A 23,135-nucleotide genomic window follows, 5' to 3' on the forward strand; every position below is an offset into this window, starting at 1 on the left:
CAGCGAGCAACACTGTCATTATTTTGACCCCTATTAGGCAGGGGTACACTTTAGTGTAGTCTGGGGTGACGTACGTTTTATATTTTCTTTTTTTGGAACACTCTGCCATGGCGTGCTCTCTCTTGCTCTTGCGTTCTCTCTCTCGCTCTCGTGCTCTCTCTTTCTCTCTCATTCTCTCTCACTCTCTCTCAAAAAATCAATTTCTGGGATATTGTATATAATTTGCGGGCAACAGGGAGCCACTATCAATATGCAGGAGACTCCCGGAACTTCCAGGAGAGGTGGGATGTCTGCTAGTATTCAAAATGAAATACGTTTTAAATTGCAGGGAAAGAGGAGGGGTGGAGAGAACAAGCGTACCTGTGGTTGGATGGAGACTAGGAAAGACCGTATGTGACTAAAGGTGACGATAACCAACTGAGGGACGTAGTGAGGGTTGCTAATTGCTACTGATAAGTCTAAAGGAGATGTAAAAAGAGAGAGAGATGAATGAGACTATAGAGAAGAGAAGAAACTATAAAATGGTGGAACTGAGAGGTAGGAAACAGTGTTATTGCTTTAAATCTGAAATGAAAGGGAATGCTGAAAATACCAATGAGGTCAGGCAGCGTCTATGGAGTAAAACCTTCATCAGAACTGGGGGAGGCCTCGAAACTCAAACATTGCTCCGTTTCTCTCTCCACTGATGCGGTCTGACCTGCTGGGGGCTCCCCATGTTTTCTGTTTCCGTTTCATATTTCAGGTTTCTTTGCTCCCCTTGCGCAGGGTTAGAGTGCTTGGAGCAGGCTGACTGACTGTGATCCATTCACGCTTTGTTCGCTAGGTGCCAGCACGTGCAGAAGAGATCACAATCCCTGGGGATGTCACGCCAGAGAGAATTCCCACTCACATCATTGATTACTCAGGTAAAGGATCAGCCTCAGTTCCCAAAGAGACTCTTGAAATTTGTCCCATGTTGCTGTCTTTTAAGCAGCTTGTATTGTATTATTTAAAAATGAGCTTTGTCACATGTACTTCAAAACATACGGTGAAATGTGTCGTTTGTGTGACCGACCAGTACTGTCCAAGAATGTGCTGGGGGCAGCCTGCAAGTCTCGCCACACTCTGGCACCAACATAGCGGTTCCACAATTTACTAATCCTAACCCATACATCCTTTGGAAACCAGAGCACCCAAAGGAGATCCACCCAGTCACAGGGAAAACGTACAACTCCTCCCGGACAGCAGAGGAATTGATCTTCGATCGGCACAGACAGCAGAGGGAATTGATCTTCGATTGCTGGCACAATAAAGCATTAAGCTAACTGCTATGCTGCTTTGCTGCCCCACGTTAGCCAGTTCAGTGAGTTGCACTTTTGCTTCTGGCTCCCAAAATTCAGGCTTATACCCAATCTAGAGACCTGAGCACAATCTAGGCTGAGCTACAGGACAGTACTGAGGGAACACTCTTATACCTTTGCATTAAATGTTAAACAGATACCGTGTCTCTTCATTGATAGACAGAACAGACCCGGCAGAGAGTATCTTGTGGATGAGAAGAGGAGTTTCGCTGGTGTTTTGGAGAATATTTGTTCTTAAACCATCATTACTGAAATGGGTGGTCTGCTCATTATCTCCTGTGGCTCCTTGCTGTGTGCAGATTACTTGACACTGGCCAAGGCACACCAGGATGCACACCCAAATGTTCAGTCTTGTGTGTGATGTTACAGTGTGTAATTCAGTGTGTTAGTCTGCTCCACATTGGGTGTTCTTTAAAACTGACACTACAAAAACCAGTGATGCCCTGCCTGCAAACCAGGGTCAGCTGCAGCACCCTGACCTCCACCTCAGTACACAGCAAGGGCAACATGGAAGCGCAGTGGTTAGGGTAATGCTTCACAGTGTCAGCAGTCACAATCGGGGTTCAATTCCCGTGACCGCGTGGGTTTCCCCCCACATTCGAAAGACGTTAGTGAGTTGTGGGCATGCTGTGTTGGTGCTGCCCCCGCATATCCTTGAACTGTTGGTTGTTCACACAAACGATACACTTCACTGTATATGTCAATGTATATGTGACGTATAAAGCTAATCTTTATCTTTCATCTAATCTTTATTGAATAAATTGGCTTAAATTAGGGATTAAATTCTTTGTGCAAGCCCAGGTAGATCAAGGGGATAGTATGACAGTCTTGTTTGTAACCTGAATTTGCACAGATGTTGAGGAAGGACTGGTATGCTTGATGTTGCAAGGTTACAAAACCCTGGAGCAGTCATTTAAAATTGTGTGTGTAGGATCTTTTCGCAGAGAGTGGCAAATCTTTGGAATTGTCTGCCTCAGGGGTTGTGGAGTTTTCTGGGACTTGAAGAGGAAGTTAATATATTTTTTAAAGCAGGGAATTGAGGGCATTGGGAAACTTGGAAAGTTAATAAGTTGGGCTGTGTTGGTTGTTGATGCAACTGATGCATTTGACTGCATGTTTCAATGAACATGTGACAAATAAAGCTATCTTTCTTTTTATTGCCATGTTGCTTGGTGTCTGTTCAGAGTGCACCTTGGGTGTGAGCAATGTGTGAGTTGGTGCAAGCGTGTAACACTGTGTTTATTTGTTTGCAGCCTCAGAGCAGACAGACGACGAGCTCCAAGAAGAGATTAACCGGGTAAGGGCCTCCCAGGGTCGGAGCAGAGACATATTTCACAGCTGTGGACTGTCGTGTAGAATTCTTTATAAGCACACACACATTCAGGCAAAGGAGGGAATTATTTATTGGCTGACTGCTAATCAATGGAGAACCTTGTGCTGTTGCCCGTTGCTGTGGTTACCTCCGACAGGCAGAGAATGATGGGCTGTTCATTCACTCCGGCTCCCCAGCACCTGCTGAAGCTCACTGAGTCTCCAGCAGCCGACCATGTCAGTGCCTCCAACACCCAGAAACACAGGCCTCTGTTAGTGCAGTGACACAGACTAACCAACAAGCTCATCATCAGCCATCGGAGTTCTGAGTGGACAGTCAATCAATCAATCAACCGGCTGGTGGCATAGTGGCATCAGTGCTGGACTTTGGGGCGAGAGGTCCCGAGTTCGAATCCGGCCGGCTCCCTTGCATGCTCTCCATCCATGCCTGGGTTGAGTGTCGAGCTACCAACTCGACCTTGTAAAACAAAAACCTGGAGAGGGATGGGCTCCATAAGGTTTCAGATGCCTAAGACACGGCGTATGATGAGCATACCAAAAAGTTTGTTATGACGGTGCCCCGACGACTCCACCAGGAGTTAAGGGTGTGTGCGTGCACACACACACACACACACACAGTCTCTCACTCACTCACTCACTTATTCTATTAGTGTACATTACCTCACTATTTCTTTTTTTGGTCTCTTTTTGCATAGCATGACTTATTTAATTTAAATTTAAAAAAATACATTTTAAAAAATTGCCTCAAAACAACAAATTTCATGACATATGTTGGATATTAAACCCAATTCTGTTTCTAAATCTCAGACTGGGACTGAGAGGGTTCACTCACAATGGTTTAGAGCTTCATTGCCTTATGGTTGCTGTTCACTGTTTCCCTCTCTTTTCCCTTCTTCACACTCCCCACTCCCTTACCTGTTCCACCCTGAATTTCCCTCTCCCTTTCCCCCCACAAACTCCCACTGGGAACTCAAATGCGAAGTAACGTAGTCAAGGAAGTTCCTACTCACCTCAGTCTTGTGGCCACCTTCCTACCCTCTCACAATGCATTGCTGGGGAAAGAGTTCCTAAAGCAAGCATTTAAATGCCCCCCCCCCGCCCTGAATCAAACATTTCACGATCATTCCTAAGCTAAGCGTAGCCTGCTTTTTTCAGGATCTGCCAGGCTTTACTTGTGTACACAACTTAGGCACTCTTATCCTTCACAAGGGGAGGGGAGGCTGTGTCACTCCTTGGACCTCTGTGAATTTCCAGGATCCTAGGGCGAAGCCTCCATGATCAATCCTCTTTGGCTCTGTTTTTTTTGCAGGCAAATGTGGTCTGTGTTGTGTATGATGTAAACCAGGAGAGCACCATTGAGAAGGTACAGTGCATTAAAATTATCTTGTGTCTGAGCTCATTAAGGAATGATGCCTCAGTGTCTACTGAGTGTATGTTCATGGTCTTCTGCTGCTGTAGCCTGTCCACTCAATGTTTGACGTGTTGTGCATTCAGAGATCTCTTCCTACACCACTGTTGTGACGTGTGGTTATTTGAGTTACTGTCACCCTCCTGTCAGCTTGAACCAGTCTGGCCCTTCTTCTCTGCCCTTCGTAATTAGCAAGTCAATTTTGTCCACAGAACTGCCACTCACTGGACTTTTCTTTTTGTTTTTCGCACCTAACTTTAGAGACTCTTGTGTGTGAAAATCGCGGGAGATCAGCAGTTTCTGAGATACTCCAACCACTCTGGCACCAACAATTATTCTATGATCAAAGTCACTTGGATCACATTTCTTCCCCATTCTGATGTTTGGTCTGAATAACAACTGAACCTCTTGACCATGTCTGCATGCTTTTATGCGTCGAGTTGCTGCCACATGATTGGCTGATCAGATATTTGCATTAATACAGCTGCAGCCGGTAAAGGGGGTGGCTGAGTGTATACCACATTAAACTGTTTTTTCATATAGCAGGTATAGTCTAGAATTTTGCTTTTTTTACCTTCTGGCTTAGTTCTGTGTCACGAGGCTGCAGATCCTAGAACTTCTGTTTTTATTCTGGTGATTTTATGACACAGAAGTTCAGAAGTCAAAATTGAGACATTATTGAGTGTTACAAGAGCAGAAAGCCAAAAAAGAAAAAAAGCAGGTAAAGAACCAAAAAGTTATGTCATCTTATACAAAAACTAGTTCTGACTTAAAAAGATAACAGCATTCCGGTGATTACAGTTAAAATGGGCAGATTCGAGTGACATGACATCTGCTACGGAAAAACTAAGCTTCTAGTAGCTATACTAGTTACTGGGAAATTCACTGAACAGTTCACATATATAGGTAATTATATAAAAGTACAAGCAAGCATAGGAAAGATTAAACTAAGAGGAAAATAAAAAAGTAGTGCATAAAATGCCAGAGGAACTCAGCAGGTCAGGCAGCAGCTATGGAAATGAATAAAACAGTCGACATTTCGGGCCTAGGCCCTTCCTCAGAACTGGAAGGGAAGGGGGAAGACACCAGAATAAAAAGGTGGGGGGCAGGGGAGGGGGCTAGCAAGAAGGTGATAGGTGAAGCCAAGTGGGTGAGAAAGGCAAAGGGCTGGAGAGGAAGGAATCTGATAGGAGAGGAGAGTGGACCATAGGAGAAAGGAATGGAGGAGGGGACCCAGTGGGAAGTGATAGGCAGGTGAGAAGAGGGGGAATAGAGGTGGGGAGGGGTAGGGAAAAAGAATTTAATTGGAAGGAGCAATTGGTATTCATGCCATCAGGTTGGGTTCTGGTTTTCATTCTGGCACCTTCCCCCTTCCATTTCAGTCCCGATAAAGGGTCTTCGCCCGAAACATCAACTGTTCATTATTTTCCATTGATGCTGCCTGACCTGCTGAGTTCCTCCCAACATCTTGTATGTGTTGCTTTGAGTTTCCAACATCTGCAGACTCTCGTGTTTAAGAGAAAAATAAGTTTTGAACTCTTCTCCAAGTTTCATCCTGAAAGATCAACATTTCCTCCGCCCCTTTCCCCAACAGCTGCAAACTGACCTGTGGAGCTCCTCCAGCAGATTGTTTGTTGATTCAATTCGGGGGTGTTTGTATTTCTCTTTTTTAACATTTAGCAAAAATCAAATATTCTTGATTAATCAGAAACACGTTCAGATACATCCGTAAAGCAAACCTACCTAGCAACCGGTGGCATGGTGGCATAGTGGTCAGTGTAATGTTATTACAGTGCCAGTAACCCCGGGTTCGATTGTACCACTGTCTGTAAGGAATTGATACGTTCTCCTCATGACTGCATAGGTTTCTACTGGGCACTGCGGTTTCCTCCCACATTCCAGAGACAGATAGGTTACGTTAGTAGGTTTATTGGTCCCATGGATGTGATTGGGTGGTACGGGCTCATTGGATCGGAAAGACACGGTAGCGTAACGGCATGAAACAACCTCACTGAAATGAGTACCAGTAAGTTCCCTCTGTCAACTAGATCACCATGTAATGCCTCTGTCTGTTCCATCCCGCACACACAAATGTAATTGCATTGTGGTCTGTATAAGCATGAAGAAAGCCAGGAGATTCTTAAGGCAAAGTTAATAAAATATAAAATTTGACAGCATGGTTTTTTTAAAATAAAAATTGTACTTTTACACCAAATAAGCCTGTAGAGTATTTTCCAGCTTTAACTGATCAAAACTACAAAAGTTAAATCTCTAATTACAAACAAAACCACAAAACGTGGGATTGGAGAGACCATAGGACATAGGAGCAGAATTAGGCCATTTACCCCATAGAGTCTGACCACATTGAGTCAGGTTCCTATTGAAACGTACAAGATTCTTACAGGGTTCAATAGCCACACATTAAAATGGCAAGTTAAAGTTCAATTTTAATTGTCGTTCAATCATACATGAATACCCATGAATGCAGCTAAACGAAACAGCATTACTCCGGGGCCGAGGTGCAAAACACAGTACTAACAACACAAAGCACATTTAGCACATGTAAGATATCAGTAAAATACAGTCACACATAAAAATATAGTACAAGTCCCTGAGGCCTTGAACGTTGCAACAGTCTGCAGCTGAACAGAATACAATTTGTCTGCTGAGCAAACACAGGAGGGCAGGCAGCACTGACTCCATCATGGATGCCGTGCCACACTGCCAATGGAGTGTCTGACTCTGACGCCATCCCCCGGGCGGCTGCAAGCAGGTGACACCATGACTTGAATCCTCGTCCTGGTTGTGACTGAGGCCGTGCAGCGCCCCTGCTGTTCACCAATAAGCCACGTTCCAGACCACAGCAGCTCGCTGTTTGAGTCTTTGGAGTGGGGGAAAGGGCATCAGTCAGGTCAGGATGCATTGTTGACTCCACAATTCCAAATACAGTATGCGTAGGTGCAATGCAAAGGTTAACTGCAGCAGCAAGGCAGGCACAGCATAGAGACACAATATTTTAAACATAAAGTTTGCAAGAAAAGACACAATTTGAACAAAAATATTCATTGTAGTGCAAAGTGATCATAGTGCTACTATGTTAAGTCAGTTGGTTCAGCAACAGAATGTTTAAAGGGAAGTAGCTGTTGTTTTGGACTTGGGACTTCAGACTTCTGTACATCCTTCTCATTGGTAGCTGTGAGAAGATGGCAGGCCCCGAGGGTGAGGATCTTTGATAGCTTTTGTCTTCTTGAGCCAAAAGGCAGTGACTTCTGGAGTAACTAAATAAGAATGACTTCTTATGGTATGCTGGCATTTATAGCGAGAGGATTCGAGTACAGGAGCAGGGAGGTACTACTGCAGTTGTACAAGGCCTTGGTGAGACCACACCTGGAGTATTGTGTGCAGTTTTGGTCCCCTAACCTGAGGAAAGACATCCTTGCCATAGAGGGAGTACAAAGAAGGTTCACCAGATTGATTCCTGGGATGGCAGGACTTTCATATGAAGAAAGACTGGATGAACTGGGCTTGTACTCGTTGGAATTTAGAAGATTGAGGGGGGATCTGATTGAAACGTATAAGATCCTAAAGGGATTGGACAGGCTAGATGCAGGAAGATTGTTCCCGATGTTGGGGAAGTCCAGAACGAGGGGTCACAGTTTGAGGATAGAGGGGAAGCCTTTTAGGACCGAGATGAGGAAAAACTTCTTCACACAGAGAGTGGTGAATCTGTGGAATTCTCTGCCACAGCAAACTGTTGAGGCCAGTTCATTGGCTATGTTTTAGAGGGAGTTAGATATGGCCCTTGTGGCTACGGGGGTCAGGGGGTATGGAGGGAAGGCTGGGGCGGGGTTCTGAGTTGGATGATCAGCCATGATCATAATAAATGGCGGTGCAGGCTCGAAGGGCCGAATGGCCTACTCCTGCACCTATTTTCTATGTTTCTATGTTTCTTGGATCACACTAAGAGTTAGCACAGGCATGTTGGAGCAAGTGACTCCTGTGGCCAATTGAACAGGCAGTCATCCTTGCTGTATTACAGAGGGAGTGCTTCGCTAGAAGAGGTGCCAGCTTTCCAATTAAACCTGTTGCTATTGAGTGTGTACTCTTGATCAGAGGTTCCCAACCTGCAGTCCAAGGACTCCCTGCTTAGTCATAGTCATAGGCATACTTCATTGATCCCGGGGGAAACTGGTTTTCATTACAGTTGCACCATAAATAATAAATAGTAATAGAACCATAAATAGTTAAATAGTAATATGTAAATTATGCCAGTAAATTATGAAATAAGTCCAGGACCAGCCTATTGGCTCAGGGTGTGTAACCCTCCAAGGGAGGAGTTGTAAAGTTTGATGGCCACAGGCAGGAATGACTTCCTATGACGCTCAGTGCTGCATCTCGGTGGAATGAGTCTCTGGCTGAATGTACTCCTGTGCCCACCCAGTACATTATGTAGTGGATGGGAGACATTGTCCAAGATGGCATGCAACTTAGACAGCATCCTCTTTTCAGACACCACCGTGAGAGAGTCCAGTTCCAATCCCCACAACATCACTGGCCTTATGAATGAGTTTGTTGATTCTGTTGGTGTCTGCTACCCTCAGCCTGCTGCCCCAGCACACAACAGCAAACATGATCGCGCTGGCCACCACAGACTCATAGAACATCCTCAGCATCGTCCGGCAGATGTTAAAGGACCTCAGTCTCCTCAGGAAATAGCAACGGCTCTGACCCTTCTTGTAGACAGCCTCAGTGTTCTTAGACCAGTCCAGTTTATTGTCAATTCGTATCCCCAGGTATTTGTAATCCTCCACCATGTCCACACTGACCCCCTGGATGGAAACAGGGGTCACCGGTACCTTAGCTCTCGTCAGGTCTACCACCAGCTCCTTAGTCTTTTTCACATTAAGCTGCAGGTAATTCTGCTCACACCATGTGACAAAGTTTCCTACTGTAGCCCTGTACTCAGCCTCATCTCCCTTGCTGATGCATCCAACTATGGCAGAGTCATCAGAAAACTTCTGAAGATGACAAGACTCTGTGCAGTAGTTGAAGTCCGAGGTGTAAATGGTGAAGAGAAAGGGAGACAAGACAGTCCCCTCTGGAGCCCCAGTGCTGCTGATCACTCTGTCGGACACACAGTGTTGCAAGCACACGTACTGTGGTCTGCCAGTCAGGTAATCAAGAATCCATGACACCAGGAAAGCATCCACCTGCATCGCTGTCAGCTTCTCCCTCAGCAGAGCAGGGCAGGTGGTGTTGAACGCACTGGAGAAGTCAAAAAACATGACCCTCACAGTGCTCGCTGGCTTGTCTAGGTTGGCGTAGACATGGTTCAGCAGGTAGACAATGGCATCCTCAACTCCTAGTCGGGGCTGGTAGGAACCCCTACTTTATTGGTATTGGTTAGGAACCCCTACTTTAAATAGTTGAAAGGGATGTGCTCGTGATGTTTTGAGCAAAGTCCACTACTGTCTAAAGCTTCTTACATTCCTGCTTTCACATTTGTTGCAGGTCACATCTCTCCCTTCTACAACAGGTGCAGTTCTTGATCTGAGAGTCTGTTTGTATATATACAAGTGCATGTGTTTAGAGTTGCAACTGATATCTGGTGCAGCTGCCTTGGCACCTTTGTGTATGTTTACTTGTGGCATGGGAAAGTTGTTGAACATTGCCAAACATTTAGTAGCTAAGTGACTACAGAGTTGGACCTGGATGCTTGAGATAATTGCTTTGTATGCTGATGATATTGTGCAGATATGTATTTAGTTTTTAACTTCAAAGTTCTTGTCCAGGGAGCCTGCAAGGTTTATCCACTGCAGAGGCCTATTTTAGACTGTAATTTAAACCTGTGTTACTGGACAGCTCTGTATCAATTTCTCTCTGGGTCGTAATACAGAAACATCTCCATAAATGGAGATTGCTATGGTGATGAAGACGGTTTCAGTCCAACAGCCAGTTTTTTGGGGATTTTTTGTATTTTAACTTCATTGCTCTAACCTCAAGGTGATGCGTATCTTTCCACAAGTTGTCACACCTGCTGTCTTGCCCCCTCTTTCACTAGTGTCCTACTAATCATAAACTGTGTGGTTCACAACTGAAAGGAAAAACATTAATTTTATTTGTCACATGTACATCAAAACTTACAGTCAAATGCGATATTTACATCAACAATGAACACAGTCCAACGATGTGCTGAGGGGGGATCTCATTGAAACCTTTCGAATGTTGAAAGGCCTAGACAGAGTAGATGTGGAAAGGATGTTCCCATGGTGGGGGAGTCTAGAACAAGAGGGCACAGCCCCAGAGTAGAGGGGGATCCACTTAAAACAGAGATACAGAGAAATTTCTCTGGCCATAGGGTGGTGAATTTGTGGAATATTTACCGCAGGCAACTGTGGAGGCCAGGTCATTGGGTGTATTTAAGGCAGAACTTGATAGGCTCTTGATTGGAAGATATCAAAGGTTACCGGGAGAACACCGGGGAATAGGATTGAGGAGGGGAAAATAAGGATCAGCCATGATTGAATGGTGGAGCAGACTTGACAGGCCAAATGGCCTAATTCTGCTCCTTTGTCTTATGGTCTTATGTGCTGAAGGCAGCCCACGAGTGTCACCATAGTTCTGGCGCCAACATAGCATGTCCACAACTCACTAACCCGTACGTGTTTGGAATGAGGGAGGAAACCTACACAGTCATGGGGAGAACTTACAAGCTGCGTACAGACAGCGGCAGAAATTGATCGCCAATCTTACAGATAGCGCTGTAATAGCATTACACTCACTGCTGTGCCGCCATACCACCCCGATGCTCTGCCTTGGCGTGGTTGTACGGAGCAGACTCCTCATTACAACAGGACTTTGTTTTCCCAGAACATCAAACACATCAGCTTCACTTGCCCTGGAGTTTCTGGCCTGTCATACAGAGGTTCAGTGTGCAATACCCGTGCTTCTGAGAGGGAAGGAATGAGTTTGAATCCTATTCCAGAGACCTGAGGCTTCCAGTGTAATACCAAGGAATTCATCCACTCATACAGCTGCTGTAACACTCTAGAGCAGGGGTTTCCAACCTTCTTAATGCCATGGATCCCAACCATTAACTGAGGGGTCTGTGGACCCCAGGTGAGGAACCCCTTCTCTTAGAAGAATGAGAGGGCGTCCGATTAAAGCTTACAAAATTGTGACGAAGTTCAGAAACTTTATGCAAGGAGGTCAGTTCTCCTGCCTGGACTGTCTAGAACAAGATCACAGTCTCAGGGTACAGGGCAAGATATGTAGGACTGAGATGAGAAATTTCTTCATTCAGAAGTTGGTGAACCTGTGGAATTTATATCACGGAGGGCTGTGGATGGTAGGTCACAAAGAGAAGAAGGGAGATTAATTTCCAGGTGGGAAAGGCATAGAGGATATGGGGCGCTTTTGGGGATGTGATACTGAGATGGATGACTAACTGAGATAGTATTGAATAGTGGAGCAGGCATGAAGGGCTGAATGGCCTATCACTGTGTTAAACCCATGGCCCGATCTTGGGTGGATGTAAAATATGCTGTTATGCTGATTGGAAGTAAAATAAGTTCCACTAGCACCCTCTGGCTTATAAGACCATAAGACATAGGAGCAGAATTTCACCATTCAGCCCATCAAGTTCTCTGCTATTCCACCATGGCTGATTTATAATCCCTGTCAACCCCATTCTCCTGCCTTCTTCTTGTAACGTTTGATACCCTTACCATTCAAGAACCTATCAACCTCTGCTTAAGTATACTCAATGACGTGCCCTCCACAGATTCAGCATCCTCTGGCTGAAGAAATCGCTCCTTATCTCTGTTCTAAAGGGATGTCCCTCTATCTAGAAGATTGAGGGGGGATCTGATTGAAACGTATAAGATCCTAAAGGGATTGGACAGGCTAGATGCAGGAAGATTGTTCCCGATGTTGGGGAGGTCTAGAACGAGGGGTCACAGTTTGAGGATAGAGGGGAAGCCTTTTAGGACCGAGGTTAGGAAAAACTTCTTCACACAGAGAGTGGTGAATCTGTGGAATTCTCTGCCACAGCAAACTGTTGAGGCCAGTTCATTAGCTATGTTTAAAAGGAAGTTAGATATGGCCCTTGTGGCTACAGGGGTCAGGGGGTATGGAGGGAAGGCTGGGGCGGGGTTCTGAGTTGGATGATCAGCCATGATCATAATAAATGGCGGTGCAGGCTCGAAGGGCCGAATGGCCTACTCCTGCACCTATTTTCTATGTTTCTATGTTTCTATCCGGAGGCTGTGCCCGCTGGTTCTGGACTCCCCGATGCTTTGTTTTGGTAAAGTTAGGAGGATGGCCAACTGATGTTAGTCACAGTGCTGTGTGTGGGAGGAAGACTTGTATTTCTGTAGCGCCTTTCACATCCGAAGTGCTTAGCAGCCAGTGAAGTTCCTTGGAAGTGCAGTTGCTGTTGTGATGTTGTTCATGCACAGCAAGCTCCCACAGGCAGCACTGTCCAGGTTATACTTCTAGTGATGTGAGGCCGTGGATTCATTCAAGAGCTGTGTCCTCTCCTCCATAATAGTGCCCTGTGATCTCTCTCAAGTCACGTTCCTGGAGTCCGAAATCTAACACCCCCAATGACTTGTGCTGAACTGAAGTCTGGTCATTTGTGTGTTGGCAAGAGAAACAAAATGGACACGAGATTCTGCAGGTGCTGGAAATCCAGAGCATCACAATCACACACAAAATGCTGGAGGAACTCAACAGGTCAGGCAGCAGCCATGGAGAGGAATAATCCGTCGATGTTTTGGTTAGAGACCCTTCATCAGGACTGGAAAGGAAGGAGGCAGAAACCTGAATAAGTTGGGGAGAGAGGAAGGAGTACAAGTGAAAAGGTGATAGATGAGAGCAGGTGTGGGGGAGGGGGGTTGAAGTGAGAAGCTGGGAGGGGTTATGTGGAAGAGGCAAAGGGATGAAGAAGGAGGATATTGGACCCTGGAAGAAAGGTCCTTGGTGTGTAACAGACCCTACAGCTCTCCGTGTCTGTGCCAGCCAGTGACCCCCCTCCTCACAGTATTTGGCTCAGCGATTCTCTGTCTTGATGTTACATAGATGCTGTGAGAGTACCTTTCTCCACCATCCCCTCGTGCAAAGTTTTAACGTGTTTATTTTGTTGGTGAACAAGAGAATAAAGCACCTTCTCACTCAGATTGCTGGGGAAGAGTCTCACACTATTTTATTGTTGTCTCTTTCCAGATCCGAAGTAAATGGATTCCTTTGGTAAACGGAAGTTCGGAAAGTGGTAGCAGGTATGTTCTAGACTGGCACTTGACTGCTTCCACCCACCCATTCACTGCGGTGCTCATACTCTGTTGGTTACAGGAGCAGCACCAACTCATTATGTCCCAGAATCTGCTGTGCCATCCAGCATTTTCCCTGTATGTCATTCCCCTTTCCCTCCCCTTTCCTCCTCTTCCTCAAAACACAAATGTTTGACTTATAATTATCCTTCCTCATATCCTAGACAACTGTTAGTCAGTCAGATTTCACTCCTGTGAAGCCCTTTACATTTAGATTTATTAATCACATGTACATTGAAATAACACACACAAAATGCTGGAGGAACTCGGCAGGTCAGGCGGCATCATGGAAAAGAATAAACGGTCGATGTTTTGGGCCGGGAGTCTCCCTTCAGGACTGAGAAGGAAGGGAGAAGATGCCAGAATAAAAAGGTGGGGTGGGGGAGAGGAAGAGGCTAACTAGAAAGTGACAGGTGAAGCCAAGTGGGTGTGAATGGTTAAGGGCAGGAGAAGAAAGAATCTGATAGGAGAGGAGAATGGACCATAGGGAAAAGGGAAGGAGGAGGGGACCCAGGGGGAAGTAATGTAGACAGGTCTGATAACTGTAGTGGAGGCCATAACTGGAGCTCTGGTCACAATGGACGATCCCAGCAGATTTGGAGGTGAAGTGTTGCCTGACCTGGAAGGACTTTTTAGGGTCTTGAATGGAGGTGAGGGAGGTGGTGTATCGGTAGGTGTAGCACTTAGGCTGTTTGCTGGGATAAGTACTGGGAGGGAGGTTAATGGGGATGGAAGAATGGACAAGGGAATTGCGGAGGGGGCAATCCCGGTGCAAAGCAAAGGTGGGGGTGGGGGAGGTAGAGATGCGTTTAGTAGCAGGAAGTTATGGAGGATAATGTGTTGGATGTGGAGGCTGATGGATGTGGATGAGGTAAAGACGAGGGACTCTATCACTATTGCGACAGCGGGAAGATGGAGCGAGCGCAGATGTATGGGAAACGGAGGAGATGCGGGTGAGGACAGCATCAATAGTAGAGGGAGGGTAACCCTGTTCTTTGAAGACGGAGGACATCGCTGATGTCCTGGGGTGGAAAGTTGCGACCTAGGGACAGATGCAGTGAGAGGGGAATAGCATTTTCACAGGAGATAGGGGTAAGAAGGGGTATAGTGGAGATAACTGTGGGAATCAGTAAGTTCGTAAAAGATGTCAGGGTGACGGTTTCTCTCCAGAGATGGAGACAGATCGAGAGAGTGGGGGGGAGGTGTCAAAGATGGACCAAGTGCAGGGTGGAATTTAAGGCAGACTTCATAAAATTGACAAGTTCAGCATGCGTGCATGAAGTAGCACCAATGTAGTGGAGAAAGAGTTGGGGAGTATAACTGGGGAAGGCTTCAAACATGGACTGTTCTACATCGCATTGAAAAGGCAGGCGTAGCTGGGGGCCATGTGAGTGCCCATGGCTACCCCTCGAGTTTGGAGAAAGTGGGAGGAGCCGAAGAAGATATCGTTGAGGGTGAGGACCAGTTCTGCCAGGCGGAGGCGGGTGCTGCTGGAGGGGAATTGGTTAGTTCTGTTACGATAGAAGGGTATAGTGTCTGGCCATCTATGGTGAAGATGAGGTGGTCAGAGCCAGGGAATTGGAAGTTACTGAATAGATCAAGAGCATGAGGAGTGTTGGGGATGTAGGTGGGAAGGGACTGAGCCAGCAGGGATAGAATGGAATTGAGATATGAGGACACACGTTCAGTAGGGCAGGAGCAGGCACAGACAGTAGGACTACCCAGATATTCCGACTTGTGGACTTTGGATAGGAGATAGAAGTGAGCAGTAAAGGAACTATAAGTCGTTTGCATTAATGGCTAACACAATCTAAGGAATTGCACCCACCTCCCTACACCACAGTCCCAGGTCAGGCTGCTTTCAGGCTTCTGACCTGCAGACTTACTGATTTAGGGGTTTGCTGATCACAGGCGTCTGACCTGAATATCCGCAACCAATCCCAGGATTTGCTGACCTTGAAACTCCAAACCCAGGACTTGCCGACCTTGGGGATTACTAGGTCTTGAGCCACAAACCTTTGGCCATAAGTTGTTGTTAATACTTTAGTGATATAATGTAAAAACCATGGAAAGGAATACCAGGCTCTCCCCCACCCCCCCCCACTTGTGACACAGGGGAGTTGTAGACGAAGAGACCAAAGCATTGTTAAGGATTCCTATCACCCATCCCACAATCTCTTTGACCCACTCCCGTCAGGAAGGAGGTACAGCAGCATCAGGACGAGGACTGTCAGACTGGGTAACAGCTTCTTCCCTCGGGCTGTGAGACTAATGAGTACCCTGTATCACCACCAAGGTCTCGTCACTGGGACAGCGAGCTGTTTACTGTTTACCTGTGTTGCACACTATATGAATTTTGAGTTGTCATTTTAAAAACTTTTTTATTAATTATTATTGAAAATCAAATTAGCATGTCAATATGTACAATAAGAATTAAATTATCAAATAACTGATTAACAAAGCTCAACAATATATCAATAATAATAAGAAAAAATAAAATGTTAAAACTATTTTTTTTTGGAAAAAAGAAGGAAAAAAGAACCCCTACTAACGAAAACAAAAAAACCCTACTAACAAAAAAAAAAGAAAAAAAAAACCCCATTAGGAGCACAACCCCGGAGCCATACGCCATACAAGCTTCCTTAAAAGAAAAACATCAATCCGCCAACTCAAATCCATTTAAACAAGAATCAGAAGGCAACCATCTTAATTAACTCAAATCAGATGATAGTAGCGGGCAAAAGAACCCCACCTTTCTCAAAGTCAAATCGAGGATTGACTTCTGATTTTCTCCAAACTGAGACATAGCATCACCTGAGAGAACCATTGTATCAAAGTGGGAGCAGAGGCATCTTTCCATTTCAATAAAATAGCCCTTCTGGCCAATAATGTGACAAATGCAATTTATTAACTTATTTGTGGTAATATTTTGTTTTATGCTCTGTGTGTGGTATGTTTTGTGGGTGCACCGTGGTCTGGAGGAACGTTGTTTGGTTTTGGTGTATACAGTACATGTACAGTCTGATTACAATGAACTTGAACTTGGTGTGTCCAAAATGCTCAGAGTGTCGACCTCTGTTTCAGTATTTCGGCTAATTCTTGTATTTCAGGTTGTGATTGTGTTTTTTGTTGTCTGTGTCATCGTGTATGTTTCTCCTAGGATTCCAGTGATCCTGGTGGGTAATAAGTCAGATCTCCAGGGAACCAGCTCCATGGAAATGATCCTTCCCATCATGAACCAGTTCACTGAGATTGAGACTTGTGTGGAGGTGAGAGCTGTGATAAGGTTTGACTGAAGTGTCAGAATTCCTTGTTAATCAGATGTGGTGGGGCTGCAGGGATGCAAGGAACTTTTAAATATTTCTTCAATTATGTGTACCTCTGGCAAGGCTGCCTCAGATCTCAGGAATGAAAGGGTTAACGTATCAGGAGTGTTTGTTGGCTCTGTGCCTGAACTTGCTGGAGTTTAAAAGAATGAGGGAGAATCTCACTGAAACCTATTGAATATTGAAAAGCCTAGATTGAGTGGATGTGGAGAGGATGTTTCTTATAGTTGGAGAGTCAAGGACCAGAAGGCATAACCTCAGAATAAAAGGACATCTCTTTAGAAGTAGATGAGTTGTAATTTCTTTAGCCAGAGGGTGGTGAATCTGTTGGAACTCATTGCCACATCGTGGGATATACAGAATTTAAAGTGGAGGTTGCCAGTCAGGGCGTCAAAGGTTACGGAGAGAAGGCAGAAGAATGGAGTTGAGAGGGATAATAAATCAGCCATAATGGAATGGTGGAGCAGACTTGAAGGGCTGAATAGCCTCATTCTACTCCTATGTCCTTGGGTTATCTTAAGAAAATTTTGAGTGGCTGTATGACACACAAGGGGGCATTTAATAGTCAAATGTGTTATAGGAGTGTGCACGGGTCCAGAGCTAATTTCTACACACTCACCACTATGTAAAATATAAACTTACTTTCCTCCAATCACTTTAAAATTCTGCCCCTTATAGAGTCATACAACACAGATACAGTTGAACAGGAATGTCTATCCTCCAGTTCCTATCCCCATACCTATCCAACCATTTTTTAAAAGATGCTCTTGTCCTTCCTGTGTGCACTGTCTGCTTCACCAAGTCTCTCGACTTGCTGCTTTATATTTTGTCAGTGTTCGGCTAAGAGCTTGAAGAATATTTCCGAGCTGTTCTTCTATGCACAGAAGGCTGTCCTGCACCCAACAGCCCCACTGTACAGCCCAGAGGATAAACAGGTAAGGGACCGCTGCTCTCCACTGGATACCACATCTGTGAAGGAAAGCTGTGCCAGCATTCAGCTGGCTTTTAAAACAAACAAACAAACAAATAAATAAATAACTAGATGTTTTCTTACCTACCTACCCAGCAGCCCAACCTGCATCATGCTGCCCAATTAACGCATATGACCAGTTAATGTGGTCATGGGGAGAATGTACAGTCTCCTTATAGACAGCAGCAGAACTGAATCTGGATTGCTCATGCTGTGATAGTGTTTTACTAACTTATGATATGCTTTTGTCTTTCAACTTTCAACTTAATAATTAATAAATAACATTAAGTTGAAAATTTCAGTCACCCAACAAATTCATCTACAGACACCCCACCCCATCAAGAAGTGTCTAACTCATATATCAGAACATAAGACGGAGGAGCTGAGTTAAGGCATTTCGCCATCGAGTCTGCTCTGCCATTCAATTATGGCTGATTTATCAACCCTCTCACTTTGCTCTCTTGCCTTCTGTCTATTTTTGTAACCCTGACTAATCAAGAACCCTGGTTTCAATATACCCAATGAGTTGGCCTCCACAGCTGTTTGTGGCAACAAATTCCACAGATTAACTACCCTCTGCCTAAAGAAATACCTCCGCAATTCTTTTCTGAAGGGACATGTCTCTATTCTGAAGCTGTGCTCTCCACCATCAGAATCATCCTGTAGCCATGACTTGGTGGGTAGTGTAAAGCCTCTGATTAAGTGTGATAGCTTCACCTCTCACTTGAGAGAACTGAGCTCAGAATCAGAGGTGCTGTCTTAGAAATGAGATGCTAAGAATTCTGACTTGCCCTCATTCATGAATACACATGAATACAGACAAATCAGTGTTCCTCACAGAGAACACAAGGCACATATAGCACATATAAGATAGCAGTAAAATACAGTCGCACAAAAAATAATTCTCAGAAAGAAGCAGTAGACATCTGCTTATCCCTCACTCAACACCGTGGAAGTATCTACACAATACCATGTGCCTTTTTGCGAGAGCTTCCTCTGCACCAGTTAGCTGCAGGCTTCCTCCCACATTCCAAAGACGTGCCTGTTGGGTTAGTAAGTTGTGGGCATACTATGTCGGTGCCCTAAGCAATACAACACCTGTGGGTTGCCTCCAGCACTGTGTTGGTCATTGACGCAAATGAAGCATTTCACTATGTTTCAATGTACAGTACATGTGACAAATAAAGCTAATTAAATCTTTAAAACAGTGCTTTTCACTGTTGCTTTGGATGTGTGGCAATAATTGTTTCTGACTGATGATACTATGTATGTTTTAGTTGAAACCTTCATGCATCCAAGCACTGACCCGGATCTTCAACATCTCCGACCAGGACAATGACGGAATTCTTAGTGACACAGAGATGAACTTCTTTCAGGTGACTATTTCCTGCTTGGAATGCAGGGTCACCCACAGCGTACGCAATAGTTAACTCAGTGAAGGCAAAGGCAACAAAGGTAGTTAATAGAAATGCAAGAGACCGCAGATGGTGGAGTCTGGAGCAACAGATAAGGTGTGGGAGGAACTCAGAGGTCAGAGAGCATCTGTGGGGGGAAATGAATAGTTGCAGTTTCAGGTTGAGACCCATTCAAAAGACAGTTCTAATAGTTAAAATATTGATTCTGCAGACTTAACAACGTATCCATAACAACATATATATAGTAGCAGAATTTGGCCCATCGAATCTCCTCTGTCATTCAGTCATGGCTGATTTATTATCCCTCTCAACCCCATTCTCCTACCTTCTCCCTGTAATCTGTGATGCCCTGACTAATCAAGAACCTATCAACATCTGCTTTAATTACACCCAATGACTTGACCTCCACAGCCATGTTTGACAATGAATTCCACAGATTCACCACTGTCTGGCTAAAAATAATTCCTCCTCATCTCTGTTCTAAAGGGTTATCCTTATATACTGAGGCTGTGCCCTTTGGTACTAGGCTCTCACTATAGGCCTTTCAATAATCGATAGGTTTCATGCTGCAAACGTTTCAGTTACTGAGCCACGCAGATTATTCCCAAACACTAAAATGAGAAAATCTGCAGATGCTAGGCATTAGGTTCTGATGAAGGGTCTCAGCCCAAAACGTCCACTGTTTACTCCTTTCCGTAGATGCTGCCTGGCCTACTGAGTTCCACCAGCAATTTGTGTGTGTTGCTTGGATTTCCAAGCACTTCCCACTTTGGGCAAAATTCTACATGGATATTGTTTTCCGTTCCAGCTTTGCATGTGATTCATCTCTCTGCTATTTCTATTTACATAAGGAAGGTTCACTGTGTTCATGTACAATGCAGCTCAGGGTTGGGTTATTCAGCAAACCTGGCTGTGGTGGAATTTACACTCCACAAGGAAATTCCCCATCCCACCCACAAGGAAAGTCCCCATCCTTCAACCCTTCCCCTTCTGCCTCTCCAGCCTCATCTGCAAAGGGTTCATAAAACAATGACAGTATAGGCCCTTTGGCCAATGTTGTTGTGACAACCTTTTAACCTACTCCAAGGTCATCTAGCTCATCCCTTCCACATATTCCTCCATCTTTCTATCATCCAGGTGCCTATCTTAAATGTCCTAATGTATCCACCACCCTAGCAGCGTGTTTCACTCTGTGTAGAAATACTTACTTCTGACCTCCCCACTGGTGTTTTCTGCAATTCGACATCACAACCTGTCTCTGCTATTTCAACTTAATTTGCTCTAAAAATCTGTATAACATTTATCATTGGCAAATCTGTATAACAGTTATTACTCCCCAGCAGCTCCTGGAGGTTCCTTCAGAAATGACTGGTAATTAGGCAGGAGGGGATGAGAATATTATGTGTTCAGTAGCAGGTTGTGATCTGGAGCCTACTGCCTGAAAAGATGGGAATATGGCTAGTGAGGAATTAGATAAGAAGTTTAAAAAAAAAAGGAAAGAGCAAAGGATTGATATTAATTGGAGATTAAACTCGAACTTTATCACTTTGGAGGCTCCACCAGTATAGAATCTCCAGATTTATTATCAGCGAGTTATAGTGTGAAATTGGTTGTTTTGAGGCAGCAGTGCAGTGCAAAGATGTAAAAATTACTGTAAATTAAGAAGTCATGCTTTAAAAAAAGGATTAATGAAGTAGTGTTTATGGCAGAAGGGAAGAAGCTGTTCCTAAGTCATTGAGTGTGGGTCTTTGGACTCCGGTACCTCCTCCCCAATGATTAGTAATGAAAAGAGAGCATTCCTGGGTGGTGAAGGTCCTTGGTATGGATGCTGCCTACTTGAGGGACTGCATCCTGATGATGTCCTCAGTGGTGGAGAGGACTGTGCTCATGACGAAGCTGGTTGAGTTCACGAGCCTCCATTTCACACTGTGATGCAGGAAGTCAGAATGTTCTCTACTGTACATCTGTAGAAATTTACTGGAGTCTTTGGTGACAAATCTCCTCAAACTTCTAATGAAGTAGAGCTGTTGGCGTGCTTTTTTTGTGATTGTGTCAATGTGTTGGGACCAGAGTTGATCCTCCAAGTTGTTGAACTTGAAGCGAGAGTGTAGATTAGACCAAGCGTTGCGTGTACACGAGCTGCTGTAAAGGCTGTACAAGTACATGCAAGTGCCCCATTCTGGGCAATCCATTCAGTGAGTACAGATTATGGGAGGGAATTCACAGCCACTGTTCACTCCTCACTCCTCACTCTGTTCTTCCTATTTTTGTCATTCAGAAATACTGTTTCAGGAATCCACTATCAGCACAGGCTTTAGAAGATGTTAAATCAGTGGTGTGGAAGAACACTACTGATGGGATCCTGGATGATGGACTGACTTTAAATGGTGAGTGATTTTTGCAGGTGCTGGAAATCCAGAGGAGCAGGAGAATTCAGCAGGTCAGACAGCACGGTTGGCTCAGTAACGTAGCAGTTAGTGTAACACTTTACAGTGCCAGTGATGGGGGTTCAATTCCCACCACTGTCCGGTCTCCTTGTGACCACGTGGGATTCCTCCAGGTGCTCCGGTTTCCTCCCACGTTCCAAAGACCTACTGTATGGGCTGGGGTTAGTTAGTTGTTGGCATGCTATGTTGGCCCCAAAAACGTGGCAGCACTACCTCCTACCCCCTTGGTGGGGTTGGTCGTTGACACAAATGTCGGATTTCACCCTATGATTTGATGTACAGTAGATGTGACAAATAAAGCTGATACTGTATCTTCAGAGGAAAATGGATAGTTGATGTTTCAGATCAAGACCTTTCAACAGGACTGAAGCAAGAGGGGAGAGAGCTGGCATTAAAAGGTGAGGGGAAGAGTTAAGGTAAGAGCTGGCAGGCAATAGGTGGATCCTGGTGAATGCAGTGTGGGGATGGTAGACAGGTAAGGGAGGGATGGAATGCTCCATCCTCTCCCGACCTTTTTACACTGGCTCTCTCCTCTCTTTCCTTCCAGTTCTAATGAAGAGTCCATAAGACATTGGAGCAGAATTAGGCCATTCAGCCCATTGAGTCTAAATGTCATTCGATCCTGGCTGATTTATTAACCCTCTCAACCACCTTCTCCCTGTAACCTTTGCCATCCTTACTAATCAAGAACCTATCAAGCTCCACTTTAAATATACCCAGTAGTCTTGATCTGAAGCAACGACTGTCCATTTCCCTCCAGTTGATGTTGCCTGACTCGCTGAGTTCCTCCAACTCCTTTGTGTGTGTCTCTTGGATGTTCAACTTCCCGAGGTTGGAGCATTATACTCTGGGTCATTCTGACATGAGCTTTCCCTCTCGCAGGTTTCCTCTTCCTGAACACATTGTTCATCCAGCGTGGAAGACACGAGACCACCTGGACTGTCCTTCGCAAGTTTGGCTACGATGACAACTTGGAACTGACAGACGACTACCTCTATCCACCGTAAGTATCAGAAAGCAGTGGCAGCTGAGGGCACACTCAACAATTGCATTCCTGGGTCTGTTGGTCTTCAAAAACAAGATGGATGGAGGGTCATGGACAGGTACAGATGCTGGGCTGGGAGTTGGAGACCGCAGACCATAAGACATGAGCAGAATTAAGCCATTCGGTTTATCGTGTCTGCTCCACTGTTCAATCGAGGATAATTTATTATCCATCTCAACCCCATCCTAAACTGTCTAATTCCTTCTGCAATCTCCTTGCTTCCTCAACACTATCTTCCCTGTGCCTATCTTTGTATCTTCTGCAGACTTGGCCACAGAGCCATTGATTTTGTTAACCAAATCATTGACATGTAGTATGAAAAGAAGCAATCCCAACACCAACGCATATGGAACACTACTAGTCACTGACAGTGAACCGGACACCACTACTACTACTACGTCGACTCAGGCCTAGGGGGTCGGCGTCGGGCACAATGACGGACTCTCCACTTCTCCCTCTTCATCATCAGTGTGTTCAGTTCATCTACATTAGCCGCGCTGCTGTCTTCTAGGAGCGTGTTGAC

General features: G+C 45.0%; 1 protein-coding gene across 1 annotated transcript in view; it reads left to right on the forward strand.

The window, feature by feature from the left end:
- The window catches only part of LOC134352168 (mitochondrial Rho GTPase 2-like), a 44,908-nt gene that overhangs the window by 5,695 nt on the left and 16,078 nt on the right, over window positions 1-23,135 (forward strand). Inside the window, exons 3-11 of the mRNA XM_063059427.1 lie at window positions 824-905; window positions 2,594-2,637; window positions 3,982-4,035; window positions 13,306-13,358; window positions 16,570-16,678; window positions 17,569-17,670; window positions 18,983-19,081; window positions 21,399-21,507; window positions 22,450-22,570. Coding sequence (XP_062915497.1) covers window positions 824-905; window positions 2,594-2,637; window positions 3,982-4,035; window positions 13,306-13,358; window positions 16,570-16,678; window positions 17,569-17,670; window positions 18,983-19,081; window positions 21,399-21,507; window positions 22,450-22,570 — 773 coding nt within the window. The remainder of the gene's footprint in view (window positions 1-823; window positions 906-2,593; window positions 2,638-3,981; window positions 4,036-13,305; window positions 13,359-16,569; window positions 16,679-17,568; window positions 17,671-18,982; window positions 19,082-21,398; window positions 21,508-22,449; window positions 22,571-23,135) is intronic.

This window comes from Mobula hypostoma, chromosome 9 (genome assembly GCF_963921235.1).
Source record: "Mobula hypostoma chromosome 9, sMobHyp1.1, whole genome shotgun sequence".
Taxonomy (NCBI): Eukaryota; Metazoa; Chordata; class Chondrichthyes; order Myliobatiformes; family Myliobatidae; genus Mobula; species Mobula hypostoma.